Here is a 14,868-nt window from a genome sequence, read left to right on the forward strand (position 1 = left end):
TTTTAAGTAGCAAAACCTATTTCTGGTCGGTATTATTTGGAGAGACATCTCATCCCTCCACTTCACTTTATATTTGTATGTGGAGCTCCGGAATGAATAGAGGCAATGCAAACACATTCTACAAAAATTTTATACTTCATCTCAGTAGCGTTGAGTAGACGACTTAAGAATGACTTAACCTTGTCAAGGGCTCCTGTATTTACCTTTTTTTTTTTTTAATAAATCAATTGCAATTTTCAGTATTTCAGCTCTCTCAACAGTGAACACAGTAGACCCTGAGCAAGCCAGTTAGTGGGAGTTCCCAGTGAGTCAGCCCGTGTATCCCTAGGACTGTCTTGATTATACTTATTCCCTCATATCCATCCCACTGGTGGGTTGTGAAAAGATCTTTAGAGAAATGCAGAGCATTACGCCAATAAACCTCAGTATCCCTGGCACCAATCCGCTATCTTAAGGTTTTTGGAGAGAGATAGATGGAGCCTGGGCTACCGAAGGTGGGACTATTAAGGCTTTGCTGCGCTGTGGTTTATAGGAACATAGAATCGCTCAATCTCTTTTAAAAGTAGCTAGCGATAACTAGGAGTGAGACCGGACTGGCAGGAGACTCGGGTGAGGAAGGAAGTTGTTTGAAAGCAAGTTACATGGCAGATAGAGGACAGGAAAGCAGATTTTGAGAAACCACTCTCACAGGTTGCTTTTGAGTACACTAGTCCTGTCCTCATTAATACGAGCCTTTACCCACCGCCGGAAAGAGAAACTTAAGCAGAAACGAAGGAAGAGGAGTAAGCACACATACACACACCGATGCCCATCCTACAATTCACTCTTGGAGACGAAAGGCCTGTGTCCTCAGCCCCGGTAGCGGACTACACTGCCCTCCGCTGCGGTACTCGAAATCCTCATTCAGTGCTTGGAAAATAAATCTTCGACGTCAGAAAACCGGGTGGCAACCTGCAACATCCCCCTTCCTGTCCAACACACCGCCCTGGTACATCCGAGACGTTTCCGACCGCGCTTCTTAGAGGGGTCTCCCAGACTCACTCCGATCGCATCCGGCTCTGCCCCCTTCCGGCCGGCGCGCGCGTGGCAACATTTAAACGCTTGCCTGGAAGTTCCCACCGAGGCTTTCGCGAGGCCCTTTAAAACTGGCGCGTGCGCTGGGGTAGGTACGATCAGTTCTCGCCGGGTTTCCAAACTCCGCGCAGTGTCGCGAGATTCGCTATCCGAAACTTCCGGTTCTGGTCCGCCTCGGTGATTGCAGCTTGGCTATGCGGTCTCGGCTTCTGTTTAGTGCTGCCCGGTGTCTTCGGGCGTTCCGGGCTATTAGCCCGGCCCGTCGGCACCTAAAGTGCGGCAGCCTGCCGCTGGAGGAGCTGTTCGCCCCCGGCGGACCTTTGCGGACCTTCCTGGAGCGCCGGGCAAGGTGTGAAGCCCAGTTGCAGTTCGGGGGGTCTGAGCTGCTGGCGGTGGCCAAACTGCTGAGCGACAAGGAGCAGGAGCTGCAGGAGACCGAGCATTTGCTACACGGTGAGGGCCGGGCTTAGGGGAACGGGATTCAAAGCCGATTCTTGACTCTTAGTTTGCCTCGTCAACTAAGCCGCTGGTCAGGTGTCCATACCTCCCCAAGTTAGAAGTTCTTTACTCCGTTGCAACCCTTTTTGGCTTGGATCGGAGGTCAAGGCATCACTGTGTGCGCTCTGACTCCATCCTCTCCCTTTTGAGCCCCTGTGCTCCCTGGACAGAATGCTCCGCCCCCTTTTACAAAATTTAAATTTATCGATTGTCTACTGGCCGAAGATCTTTAGCTTACCAGGGACAAATAAGGGACCATCCCTGTTACGTGCTTGACAGCAGGGTTTCTCAAAGGGACCAACTGGGATAGTGTCAAGAGAGGTGCATGCTAAACCTAGACTTTGGACTCAGAATCTGAGACCTAGAAATACGCGTTTTTAACAAGTTTCCCAAGTGATTAGTGTGCATTCGAATCTGGATGGGTCCTAAGTTTCTGCATTTCTACAAACCCCCCCATGAACCACACTTTGGCTAGCTTGACTCTAGAGAAGATGTATTCAAGGAGAGAAAATTAATACTACAGCTGAAAAAGTGAGAACAGATAACTGAATAAACACCTAGGGAAAGCAAGGAGAACTTGTTGGGAAGGTCTTGTGCAGTGATAAAGTTCCACCCTTAGAGGATATTAATAATAGTTTAACCTTTATTGTTATTTTGCCGTACTTCAGGCTTTGCTTAACTATTTTTATGTATTAAATCACCCAGTTCACATATCAAACTGTGAAGTAGGTACTGTTAGCCTCATGTGACATAAGAGGAACATGAGGCATGGAGGTAAAATAACTGCTCAGGCTAAACAGCTTTTAAGGAATGGGGTTTGGATTGGACTGACTCCAAATCTCATGTTTTTAATCCCTGTACTCTTTGTTAACCAAGAAAGAAGAGAAGTTACGGGGAGTGGCAGGTTGAAACATTTTGTAAAGGTATGAAATACTAACCTAAAAAGGTTGATTTTTATCCTGTTGGCAGAAGGGAGCCAGCTGAAGCTTTTAGATTGGGGAGTGAATGCCAGAAATGGCTTACTTGCTTAGAAAGTTTTCTGTCTGGTAATCTGGAAGTCAGCCTGGAACGAGATTGCAGATGCTTGGAAAACAGAAGACTGAAGTCTAGTTGAGACTTAAGGAGAGTCTAAATCAGGTGATTTAAGAGAAAATGTGGCTTCCCAGAGTGGGGTTAAAAAAAGGATTCTTAACCATACTAGGAAAAATACTTTGCAAGAAAAATAAAATTGATTTCATAGCTTAAGCCAAGCTTAAAAACCAAATGGATATACGGGTTAAATATTTTAAAAACCTAGCTGTAAAGAAGTAAACAGAATGTTAGAAAATTGTTACTGGCAGAACACAACTCAGCTTAATGATAGAAAATATCATTTAGCAACTCCTGAATTCTTACTTTATGTCAGACACGACTAATTACCCAGAAAATACAGAACTAGTTTTTAGGAGCTTGAAGTCTAGTGAAGAAGTGAAAATATATGTGAACAAGTGCTCGTTTTAATTTCTGCAATAAAGAGCAGTTATAAAAAGCAAAAGGAGGCATTTAAGTGGATTTCAAAGAGAATGCAGGAGGTTGCCAAACAGTACGAGAAGGGGATTGAAGGCAGAGGTGGCCAGCAAGAAGAAGAAAGTACCAAATTGGAAGACATGATGTAGCAGGAGCATAGAGTAGGTATGGGAGTTGATAATGTAACAGAAACTTGAAACCAGAAACACAGTTCAGAATGCTGCATGACAAAGAAACTGGATTTGTTCCTACAGACTGTGAGAAGTTAGCACGTTTTTAAGCAGAGAAGTGACTTTTTTTTTTTTTAATCATTTTTGAGAGACACAGCACGAGTTGGGAGGGGCAGAGAGAAAGGGGGACACAGGATCTGAGCAGGCTCCAGGCTTTCAGCACAGAGCCCGATGCAGGGCTCGAACTCACGAACTATGAGATCATGACCTAAGCTGAAGTGGGATGCTAAACCGACAGAGCCACCCAGGCACTGCGAGAAATGACATCTTTTGAAAGATTACTGTTGGTGTCAGTGTTTGAGAATGAACTGGAGTATTCTCCAGGGACCCTGGTGGCTGAAAGGCCAGTGAGAAGGTAGTTGAAACCGTGCAAGAAAGAGGTGGTGGTAGGCATGGGCCACACTCACAAGACATTCTAACAATAGTCAGGATTTGGTGGCTTACGTCCCGAGAAGAGTGAAGGAGAGAATTCTAAGAAAAGTCTTAGGAACATGAATGGTACTGTTAACTAAGATGAAAATATAAAAGTTGGATAAATTTTAGGAAAAAAAGATGTTTTGTGCCAAACAGGCAGCCATATTAAGCCAGGAGTACCTGTAAGGACATTCAGATGAAGAAATTCAGATAAAGATAATGGTCTAGAGAAAACACTACTGGCAGAGGAGAAAAACTGAGCCTGAATAATCGTATGAGAACTCAGCATGTATTTGACAAAGTAAAGCTTAGAAGCAGATGAGAATACTCAGGAAGAAGTGGTTGAGAAAGAAACAAGACACTAACAAAGGTAGAAATACACAGTATTGGAGGAGCAGGCAGGACAAAGCTATAAAAGATCGAGAAAGAAAAGGCAGAGCTTTGGGACCCTGAACAAGATAAATGAAGCTGTAAACACCAATTAAAATGTCAAGGGATTGTTGATACTGGACTTAGAAAGGGCTCACCTTTTCAGCTGACACTGAAATAAGCCTTTACGTTTGGCAATTTTATCATGGGTGATTTTAATAAAAACGGTGTCGGGGCACCTGGGTGGCTCAGTCAGTTAAGTGTCCGACTCTTGGTTTGGGCTCAAGTCATGATCTCATGGTTTGTGAGTTCAAGCCCTGCATCAGGCTCTGTACTGACAGCCTGGAACCTGCTTCGGATTCTGTGTTTCTCTCTCTCTCTCCCCCTCCCCAACTCATGCTGTCTTTGTCTCTCTCAAAATAAATAAATAAAACTTAAAAACAAGATGTTATTAATATGATTATGAAATCCATTGTGACAACTAGAGAAGTAAATGAGAATTAACACGAGAAATCGTAAACCTGGCATTGAATCTCCAGGAGTTTGGGACGGAAAAGCAGGGGGTGACAAGTGTTCACTTGAAGGGTTGAAGAGAACAAGAACCTTTACAGCAGGGAAAACATAAACATATTGGTAGACAGAGGAGAAGGCAGGCATGTGATAGGTGCCGAGTGGACATGTTGATTAATAACAGTGAATCAGAAAGAACTAGTATATTTCCACTGCCTAGGAATAACCCCAGTCTAAACCCTCCAGAGCTTTGCTGTCTGGTAATAGTAGCCAGTGGCCACACAAGGCTACTAAGCACCAGTAATGTAGCTAGTCTGAATTGAGATATGCTGTTAAGGATAACAGATTTCAAACACCTAATATAAAAAATAATTTTTGATATTTTAAAGTACATGTTGAAATGATAATGTTTTACACATACTGGGTTAAATAAAATGTAGTATTAAAATTAAATTACTTCAAGACCTTATTTCTAATCCCCTTAGCCTTACAGAAGATGCAGAACTGAAAGTCACCTTAGAGGTCATCCAGCCTAGCTCCTTCACTGTTCCTGAGATAATGGAGATTCAGAGAAGTTGGATATGTTGCCCTGAGAGAATCCTAGCAGTTGAACTAGGACTAGAATTCATTTTTCCTTTGTCTAATAAAACACATTTGCCATTTCACCACATTTTTCTGTGCAGAATTCTTGCCAAAATAATTTCCTGCCTTTCCACCAACACTCCGAATAGTTGCTTATCTCATTATTGCTGTTGCCATTTTCTCTCCTTGAGTTAATGCTTCTTTCTTTTTTCTGCCCATCCCAAAAATAAATGCAAAAACAGTCCTTTAGTGTGCTACCATTTTAATATTTAATCACAAAGTGTTTTAGATTGTAACTCTGTGTGAGTTTTCTCCCCTAGAAAAATATAAAGAAACTAAAATTATCTAAAATCCTGCCTTGAGGGCAGGTCTTACATATTATTATCTCCAGTTCCTAGTATAGCTGGTACTTAATCAGTGAACAAACATACAAACTGATACTTTGGAAGAGCCTGATCTTTCAACAAAGAAAGCTATTTGTAATAACTAAAGAAATTTCCCTTCTCTCCTTTCTATAGGTCGCATATTGTCCATAGGATAGAGAAATGAGAAAATATATTTTGTAAGGTAAAAATGAAAACTCAGACAAAAGAAAGTAAAAGCAAGTTGGGTGGGGGAGTACTTCATATAAACCTTCTGTAAACATTAGGGAAGATCTAAATGTTTGGTGGATATTTTATATTAATGAAATATTTGGTAAAGAGATAATAAATTTCTATTTTTTTATACAATTTTTTAATGTTTATTTTCAAGAGAGAGAGATAGAGCATGAGCAGGGGAAGGGAAGAGAGAGGAGACACAGAATCCAAAGCAGGCTCCATCCAGGCTCTGAGCTGTCAGCACAGAGCCCGACATGGGGCTCAAACTCATGAACCATGAGCTCATGACCTGAGCCAAAGTCGGATGCTTCAGTGACTGAGCCACCCAGGCACTCCTCTATTTTTTAATTCAGTTGTGGTTTAACTGATGGAAACTTTAATTCCCCTTCTGGTCTGACTACTCAGTGAATTTGTTGTTGTGTAGTCCAAGTTGGAAAACTAAAACCATATTTGTTAACATGAATATTTCATGGGGGTAGAATTATAGGATAGTTCAATAGGTTCTTTATATTTTTCTGTAGATTCTTTTTAATCTTATGCGTCTGTCATCAGCAAAAAAGTTTGTTGTTTTTTCTTTTAAGCTACATGCTAATGAAAACTAATGCATACAGTGCTACTTTTAATTAATGGCAGTTATGAAAAGGACAAGAAAGACATTTTTCCCTTTGGCTACAATAATAAAATGAAGACCTTGAATTCTGTTTAATTCCTTAATTAAGAAAAACTTAACCTACTGCCTTATTTCCATAGATGAAAATGAAGACTTAAGGAAACTTGCAGAGAATGAAATAACTTCATGCCAAAAACAAATAACTCAGCTGAAGCATCAGGTATGGTATCTGCAAAGAATAAAGATTTTGTGCTATTACTTCTAATGAATTTTATTGTAAGTTGATAAAAACAACTCAAGAAGTAACTAGCTTGTTAGTACTTAGAATTATAAACTTTTCTAAAGCAGGAAAAAGTATACTCTGGGTGGTGCTATTTTTATCATAATAAAAGGATCGGACAGCTGTGGAAAGAAAGGTGACTGCCATATTGATATGAGTTTTCCAAAAAGCAGTGGGATAAATAGCAGTATTCTACTTCCCCTCTTTTGGTTTTTTAAAAGAGGTGAGGGGTAGATGGTGAGTAGAAACAGTTACAGAGCGGTGGTAGATTGTGAGCGAGCTCCTTGGCAGCAGAAATATTTTTCCTATCTTTGGCGCTATGAAAGTGCCAGACCTAGAATCGACCCTCGGCTTTTAGAACTGAATTATACTGCTTTGGTTTTACATATGGGAGAATATATAGGCATTAGATGAAGAGTAATCATTATTTTAATGTTTATTTATTTTGAGAGACAGAGTATGAGCAGGTGAGGGGCAGAGAGAGAGGGAGACACAGAATCTGAAGCAGGCTCCAGGCTCCGAGCTGTCAGCACAGAGCCCGTCTCAAACTGGGGAACAGTGAGATCATGACCTGAGCGAAGTCGGACGCTTAACCAACTGAGCCACCCAGGTGCCCCAATGTAATCATTATTTTAAATTAGACCTAGTCTTTTATGCAGATTCTGTAAAGCAGAGCTTAAAGATTTATAGTAGTTATCTCTGAGGATGTAAGTAAAAGAACATGCTATGGTGAGGAAGGAGCCCAGGAAAAGGGGGTGCTTCATTTAAAGATTACATTTCTTCTGTAGTCAAAAGTGGAACTCATCAAAAGTTAATGTCCTTACCACCCATTCCAGAGGGAAAGTTCCACCATGAAGTCTCATATAACTTGCCTTCTTCCCATTTTCTAATATTTTTGTGAAATACAAGGATGTATGTATTAAAGGTTTCTGTTCATTGACTAGTAGTTAACAAACACATAAATTCAACTAGTTACTCAAGATTTGAATGACCATGATGTACTGGCATAGGCTAGAGAGATGGAAAAGTAGTAACAACTATCGCTCCCAACCAACATAAAGTATGATACTTCACAATTCTGGCAGATCTGGGTTCAAATTCTAGTTCTTCCACTTTCTAGTTGTATGTTCTTGGGCAATGAGATTATTCAACTAAATTAAGCTTAAACTTAGTTTTTACATCTTAACTAGAGCAAGATACTATCTTCCCAAGATTGATTTCAGAATTAAAGTATATAAAGTGCTTAACAGAGTGTTTGTCACATACTAAGAGACCAGTAAATGTTGGTAGCTTTTCTTATTTAACTCACCTAACAAAAGAAGCTTTTATTCTGCATCCTCTTAATTAGTACATACTGAAGTGTGAAAGGTATATTGTCAGGGAAGGAGGACTGATCTAGGCACCTTGATTTGAGTTCTTCTGCCTGCTCTGCCAGAAGCTAACCTTTTTCTCTTTAGCAAGTCATTTAGTCTCTACAGCCTCATTTTCCTTTACATGCAAAAGGACCAGATCACACATCATCTCTAAGGGCCTTTTCAGTTCCAAAATTACAAATTTCTCTTCCAAAGTAAAGAAACTTAAAAAATAGAAACATACAATTTTAGTCTTTTTTTTTTTTTTTTTCTTTTCTGCCATACTAGGCTATAGATTTCAAAAGGATAAGAGTTAGGATCTTCTTTTGCATCCTGCACACAGTATAGTGTCCTACTCACAACAAGCTCTGAATTATTAAACAAACAGAACTGACATAAAGTTTTACATAAACACCAAAAATAAACAAATTAGACCCATAAGTTTTATCTGGACCTTATAGCATTTATAATATAGTTGTAACATTATATTTTTTAGAAGTTATGCATTACTATATGGTTCTAATTGGCAAGATGGTTGAAGAGTAATCAGCAATATTTGTTTAGAGAAACTTTAAGTAATTCACTATTTAAATCCTGTTGCATCTTGGGGCGCCTGGGTGCCTCAGTCGGTTGAGCATCTGACTTTGGCTCAGGTCATGACTTCACGGTTCGGGAGTTCGAGCCCTGCGTCGGGCTCTGCTGAAAGCTCAGAGCCTGGAGCCTGCTTTGGATTCTGCGTCTCCCTCTCTCTCTGCCCCTCCCCTGCTCGTGCTCTCTCTCTCTCTCTCTCAAAAATAAACATTAAAAAATTTTTTTAAAATCCTGCATCTAATCATTTAGTGTTTTTTTTTAAGTTTTAAATAATTCCTAATTATAGGAGGAGTGATATTTTTGTATTTACAGATTATCTTACTTTTGGTTCCCTCAGAAGAAACAGATGAAAATGATTTGATCCTGGAGGTAACTGCAGGAGTTGGGGGTCAGGAGGCAATGTTGTTTACATCAGAGATGTTTGATATGTATCAGCAATATGCTGCATTTAAAAGATGGCATTTTGAAACCCTGGAATATTTTCCAAGTGAAATAGGTAAGTACACTGTTTAATTCATTTTGGGGAAAGAACAGATTTAATCTATCTACATGTGTCATATGATGATGTTTGGAGAGACCATAACTAAGCTTTAGAATTTATTGGTAAGGAAGCTTACCTGATTTTATGTTTACCATTCACTTAATAATTTTGAATACAAATATACCTGTTTTGAGTGGGCCTATAAAATACTAGTCATTCACTACTCACCATTGAATGATTAATGGTCTTTTAAAAGTGCTCTTTTATACGTTATTGAATCAGTTCATTAATACCATAAATACTTTATGTTTAGTGATTATTAGCAATAAAGGTATTAAGTATTAAAACACTGGATATCTAGACTTACTAAAGTACTTCAATGCTTTTATATTCTGTATGCTTATATTGGTTTGTAGCTCTTTTAAGTATATTTCAAAATGGTGGAAGTGATGATCAGTTGTTTATAAATGGCAATAATAATTGTTTACTCAATATTTTCAAGGTGGCCTTAGACATGCGTCTGCCAGCATTGGGGGTGTAGAGGCCTATAAGCACCTGAAATTTGAAGGTGGTGTACACAGAGTACAAAGAGTGCCAAAAACAGAGAAGCAAGGTCGCATCCATACCAGCACCATGACTGTGGCAATCTTACCCCAACCGACCGAGGTAAGGCATCAGTCTCCTCTCCTTGGAATCCTGCGCTCAGCACAGTGCCTTGCCCCCAGAGTAACAACTCACTTCACTGAACTGAATAACTCCTTTGCTCATCTTTGGCGTTTATCATGTATTTTGAGGGTTTAATAATCTCTTGTCTCAGTCCAAAAAAATATCTTACAATAGATAGTTGTAACAGTTAAAGATATATAAATGATCTAATGTTGCAATATTTATTAATTTTTGTCCGCCACTTAGTTATTGTAAGACCATCTCAGTAGGAGAAAGAGTATTACCCTACTTTAAATAGGATTTAATACTGATTACCCTTCATAATGATTTTTGTTTTGTCTGACTTTCCCAGAGTGTAAATAGAAGAATTCTATTTTAACAAGGGTTAACAGAACTGCTACTTCATAACCCAGTTGCATTAAAAGGCAAATACATTGGGCGCCTTGGTGGCTCAGTCGGTCAAGCATTAAGCATCCAGCTCTGGATTTCAGCTCAGCTCATGATCTCATGGTTCGTGGGTTTGAGCCCAGTGTCGGGCTCTGCACTAACAGCACAGAGCTGCTCAGGATTCTCTCCCCTTTTTCTCTGCCCCTCCTCCCTGCTCTCTCTCAAAATAAATAACAAACTTCAAAAAGATGGAACTATATTGTTACAGTGCTCATAATGAGTATACTTTATTCTCACAAGCAAATTCTCAGTCTATATGATATTTATAAAATAAATTACATCCCTTTTGCTGAAAGTGATAGGAAGTATATGACTTGTTTTTCAGGATGAAGTATGAATGATTTGAGGAAAAGAAAGTTTAATTGAGGTTTCTTTTCACTTGGGGGAAGGTGCTTGTTGACTCTTTAAGTTCCTTTCTTTAATCTAATTTATACATGAAGCCTAGATGAGGCACAGAACAGTTAAGGAAGATATTAGTCGCTTTGGTTTAAGTATTTTGGAGTATTTTGAAGACAGAAGGAGTAGTTCAGGAAAAGATGTATTAAGTATTTTGAAGTATTTTGAAGTGTATTAAGTATTAAGTATTTTGAAGACAGAAGGAGTAGTTCAGGAAAAGATGGACTGAAGTCTGTATTTAATGCTTCTAGCAACCATACAAGGAGCACATAGGGAGACACAGAGGGCCTGTGAATGGTAGGAGTCCTGTTGTCAGGGTGCGGACCTGTTGCAGAATGGTCCGTAGTAGTTCATGAAATAGAGCTTTTTAAAATCTGGTGCTTCTGATGGCGACTTCCAGGACAGAGCATTATGCTGATGTCAGATCCCAGCTATGTATGACTTCTTGGCTTTTTTGCCTTTTGCTGTTTCCATCTGCCTGTCCTAAGTCCCCCTTTATTTAAAATTAAACAAAATAAGCCTTCCCATAATTCTTAAGCTAGCAGTGTTTTTTTCCTGTGTTAAAGTCTTTTTTAAGTCAGAAATAACCCACAGAAGCTCACTTTAATTCCTATATTCACATTTCTAGTATTAGCTAAGTTCTTCTGTTCATGTATTAAGGAAGAGGGTAATTAACAGAGAAGTCCAGTTTTTGAGGATTAGGGAGGGTTTGTTTTTGTTTTGTATTATATTTTGATCTACTTTTCCAAAAAAGAGATGTTTTAAAAAATGGTATCCTTCCAACCTTTCTATCCTTAAAATTAAAACTTCTCAATCTTATAATTCTATGACATGTAATTATACACATAAATGGACAGTTCTTGCCCTTGAACAGTTCACATACATGTGATATTTTTAAATCCCAACTTTGCCTCTTATGTATAGATCAATCTGGTAATTAATCCCAAAGATTTGAGAATTGATACTAAACGAGCCAGTGGAGCTGGAGGACAGCATGTAAATACCACGGACAGTGCTGTCCGGATAGTTCATCTTCCAACAGGTATGTCCTTATTTCTTCAACATAAAACTTTGAAGAAAGAAAACAAATTCTGATTAACTTGACTGATTTTCCACTGTAATAGATCCTCAGTTATCAGAATATATACTACTAAAGATTATTATTAAATACTTTATTTAGATTAGAATCCTTAGATGAAACTCTGCAGGATAATTGCAAAAGCCAGGAAGACAGAGGGACCTAAGCCCAGAGAATTTCCGTACAGGTGACGATGACGAAAAGGTGTGGACGGTCCTGCAGGTAGCTTCCTCAACTTCATACTTGGTAAATGTCACTATTAAAAGAAAATCCAGGGTGCTTGGCTGGCTCAACCTGTAGAGCATGCGACTCTTGATAGCAGGGTCATGTGTTCAAGCCCCATATTGGGTGTGGAGCCTACTTAAAATTTTTTAAATTTAAATAAGTAAGTAAAAAAAAAATCCTCAGAATGAAGTCACTGTCATGGGTTCTTCTTTATCAGAAAATGCTCAAAATCACTAGTTCCCAGCTTTCTTTGAAGGGAGGAGGACATGGACTTCCTTGCGAAAATGAAAGCTTGGACTTGCTTTCTCAGAAACATGCTCACATGCAGAGTTCTGCCCATAACTTCCAGGGCTGCTGCTCCATGAAGTCCATCCACAAACCTCCAGCAGTTCTACTGGAGATACGCAGGGGAACTGTGTCTAAATATTTCTTAAGTCTTCAATATACTCTTAAGTGGAACTAAATGTGATTGACAATTCTTACTGCAGTGATTTACATGTGATAAAGAGCAGATGGATAGCAAACTTCAGACACCTAGAAAGAATACACTGTGACTGACCTCAAATAGGCATAATTCCCATGGATCAGTAGTGTTGAACAGGAGTGATTGGTAGGTTTTTCCTTTTTAGAATTTGAGGAAGGCTCAAGTTAAACTTTAAGATGATGTCTTATATAATATATACTATATAAACAGGAATAGGAAAAATAGATGAAACTCCTCACAAAAATATTAATTGTGCCTATCTCTATTAGGACTAACTTTTTTTTGTTTTGGTGATGACAAATAGCTACTTAAAAAAATATATGGTTGCTAGTTAAGGGTATGGAAAAACAATCCTTATTAAATGAGTAATGATTTTTGTTTAGTATGTATGCCTTCAATATGAATGTATTTGCACTATAGCTTAATCTTCAATTTTTAGTTTTCTGAGAACTCTATAATAAAGTTATTTGTTTAGTTTATAGTCTTCCTTTATTAGAGTTGTTTTTTTTCCTCATAAAGGAAGAAGAAAAAGAAGGAAAAAGTATTTCTTGATAATAAATGAAGAAGATTTTCCTATTAAAACTGTTTAATTCTCATGACACTATTCAGGTGTTGTTTCTGAATGCCAACAAGAGAGATCTCAACTGAAAAATAGAGAGATGGCTATGAAAAAGCTACGTGCAAAACTGTACAGCATGCATCTAGAAGAAGAAACAAATAAAAGATACAGTGCTAGAAAGATTCAGGTAAAACTTAATTTAAAACATGCTCTGAAGGGGGTGCCTAGGTGGCTCAGTCTATTGAGCGTCTCTTGATTTAGGCTCAGGTCATGAACCCAGGGTTTTGGGATTGAGCCCTGTGTCGAGCTCTGCACTGAGCTTGGTGCCTGCTTCAGATTCTGTCTCCCTCTGCCTCTTGCCCCTTCCCCGCCTGCACACTCTCACGTGCTCTCCCTCTCTAAAAGAATTTAAAAAATGCTCTGAAGGATAAAAGTATAAAAATAAGATAACCCAGTTTTTATATATGCTGAAATTGTTTCAGTGTATTTGTTAAAATAAGGAAAGAATTCAAGTAGCTCAACAGAGGGTTATATGTGTTTCATAGTAATCTTAAACCTCTGCCCTGGTTTCTATATTCAAGGGCTTTGTTTCCTCAGATTTTTTTTTAATGTTTTATTATTTATTTTTGAGAGAGACAGAGTGAGAGTGGGGTAGGGGCGAAAAGAGAGGAAAACACAGAATCTGAAGCAGGTTCTAGGCCCTGAGCTGTTAGCACAGAGCGTGACCTGGGGCTTGAACTCACGAACTGCAAGATCATGACCTGAGCCGAAGTCAGACACTTAATTGACTGAGCCACCTACCCAGGCGCCCCTGTTTTTCTCAGATTTTTAACCAAAGTTACTAAAAGAGGATATATGGAATCCCCATTTTGAATCCTTTGAAAATTATGGGAGTTGGAAAGCAAACTGAATTTACTTTCTTCCTGTTTGGCATTTAATTTTACAACCACCTTGCCCTTTATTAATTCCTTTTTCTGGGAATTCATCATCGAAAATGACCAGATTAATTCACAGATATATATGGCTACCATTTGAATGCTAACTCTGTGCTAGGCTGTATGTATATATCATCACTGTGTTGTAGGTATTATTTGTATTTTATGGATGGGGAAACTAAAGTTTAAAGTTTAAATAAATGTCTGAAGTTGTAGAGCATTGAAATGGCAGAGAGAAGATCAAATGCTATAAATCTGTCTCACTTTAAAGCCATTACTCTTTTCTTTTTCTATTACGTCCCATGTTATTTGAGGATTAAAAATGTTTGAAACTTGGTTCTTACATTGTGTTTCAGATTATAAACAAAGAGCTTAATCTCCAGGTAACTTAAATTTGTAGGTTTAGTTGCTTTGAATCTAACTGTATCTTATGTCTTCATATATATCTGTATAGGTTGGAACCAAAGGAAGGTCAGAGAAAATAAGAACATATAATTTTCCACAGAACCGGGTCACAGATCACAGAATAAATAAGTCACTTCATGATCTTGAAACTTTTATGCAAGGGGAATATCTACTGGATGAACTTGTACGGTCATTGAAGGACTACGCTGATTATGAATCTTTAGTAGAAATTATTTCCAAAACGTAAATTAATTTATTATTAAAGACTTATAGCTTATAAAAATTCTACCACAGCAAATTACATTGTGTGTAAATACTAGTATTCTCTTACAAAACATGAGTTAATACATTTGGAAGTAATGTGTGTATTTTAAAGACATAATTTATATAAACCTCTCAATATATTAGTAAAAAAATGTACAATACAATCATGACTCTGCTTATATATTTTGGACTCTTATGTGAAGTATACAAACAAAGCAAAAACAGTACTTTGTTTTCTTTACTGTAAAATGTTTAGCAAATGATCAAACATAAAAGAAATACAGTAAATATTGTATTAGTCAAAGTCCAGTCA

At 38.4% G+C, this 14,868-nt stretch overlaps 1 protein-coding gene across 6 annotated transcripts; it reads left to right on the forward strand.

Moving 5' to 3' along the window:
- The first annotated feature begins 244 nt into the window (after positions 1-244).
- On the forward strand, positions 245-14,864 carry MTRF1L (mitochondrial translation release factor 1 like). Of its 6 annotated transcripts, none has more exons than XM_019431736.2 (7): positions 1,209-1,527; positions 6,533-6,612; positions 8,928-9,111; positions 9,599-9,762; positions 11,530-11,647; positions 13,002-13,138; positions 14,341-14,864. In XM_019431736.2, exons 1-7 carry the CDS (start codon positions 1,269-1,271, stop codon positions 14,536-14,538), a joined length of 1,140 nt encoding a protein of 379 aa, XP_019287281.2. In that variant the 5' UTR covers positions 1,209-1,268; the 3' UTR covers positions 14,539-14,864. The 6 variants fall into 6 exon arrangements, with proteins under 6 accessions (XP_053760325.1, XP_053760323.1, XP_053760324.1 ...); XM_019431737.2 differs by having other exon boundaries at positions 1,415-1,527; positions 8,953-9,111; XM_053904349.1 differs by lacking the exon at positions 14,341-14,864 and having other exon boundaries at positions 264-1,527; positions 12,912-13,019.
- The last annotated feature ends 4 nt before the right edge of the window (positions 14,865-14,868 follow it).

This window comes from Panthera pardus, unplaced genomic scaffold, assembly GCF_024362965.1.
Source record: "Panthera pardus isolate Hobbes unplaced genomic scaffold, ASM2436296v1 HiC_scaffold_17, whole genome shotgun sequence".
In the NCBI taxonomy this organism is placed as follows: Eukaryota; Metazoa; Chordata; class Mammalia; order Carnivora; family Felidae; genus Panthera; species Panthera pardus.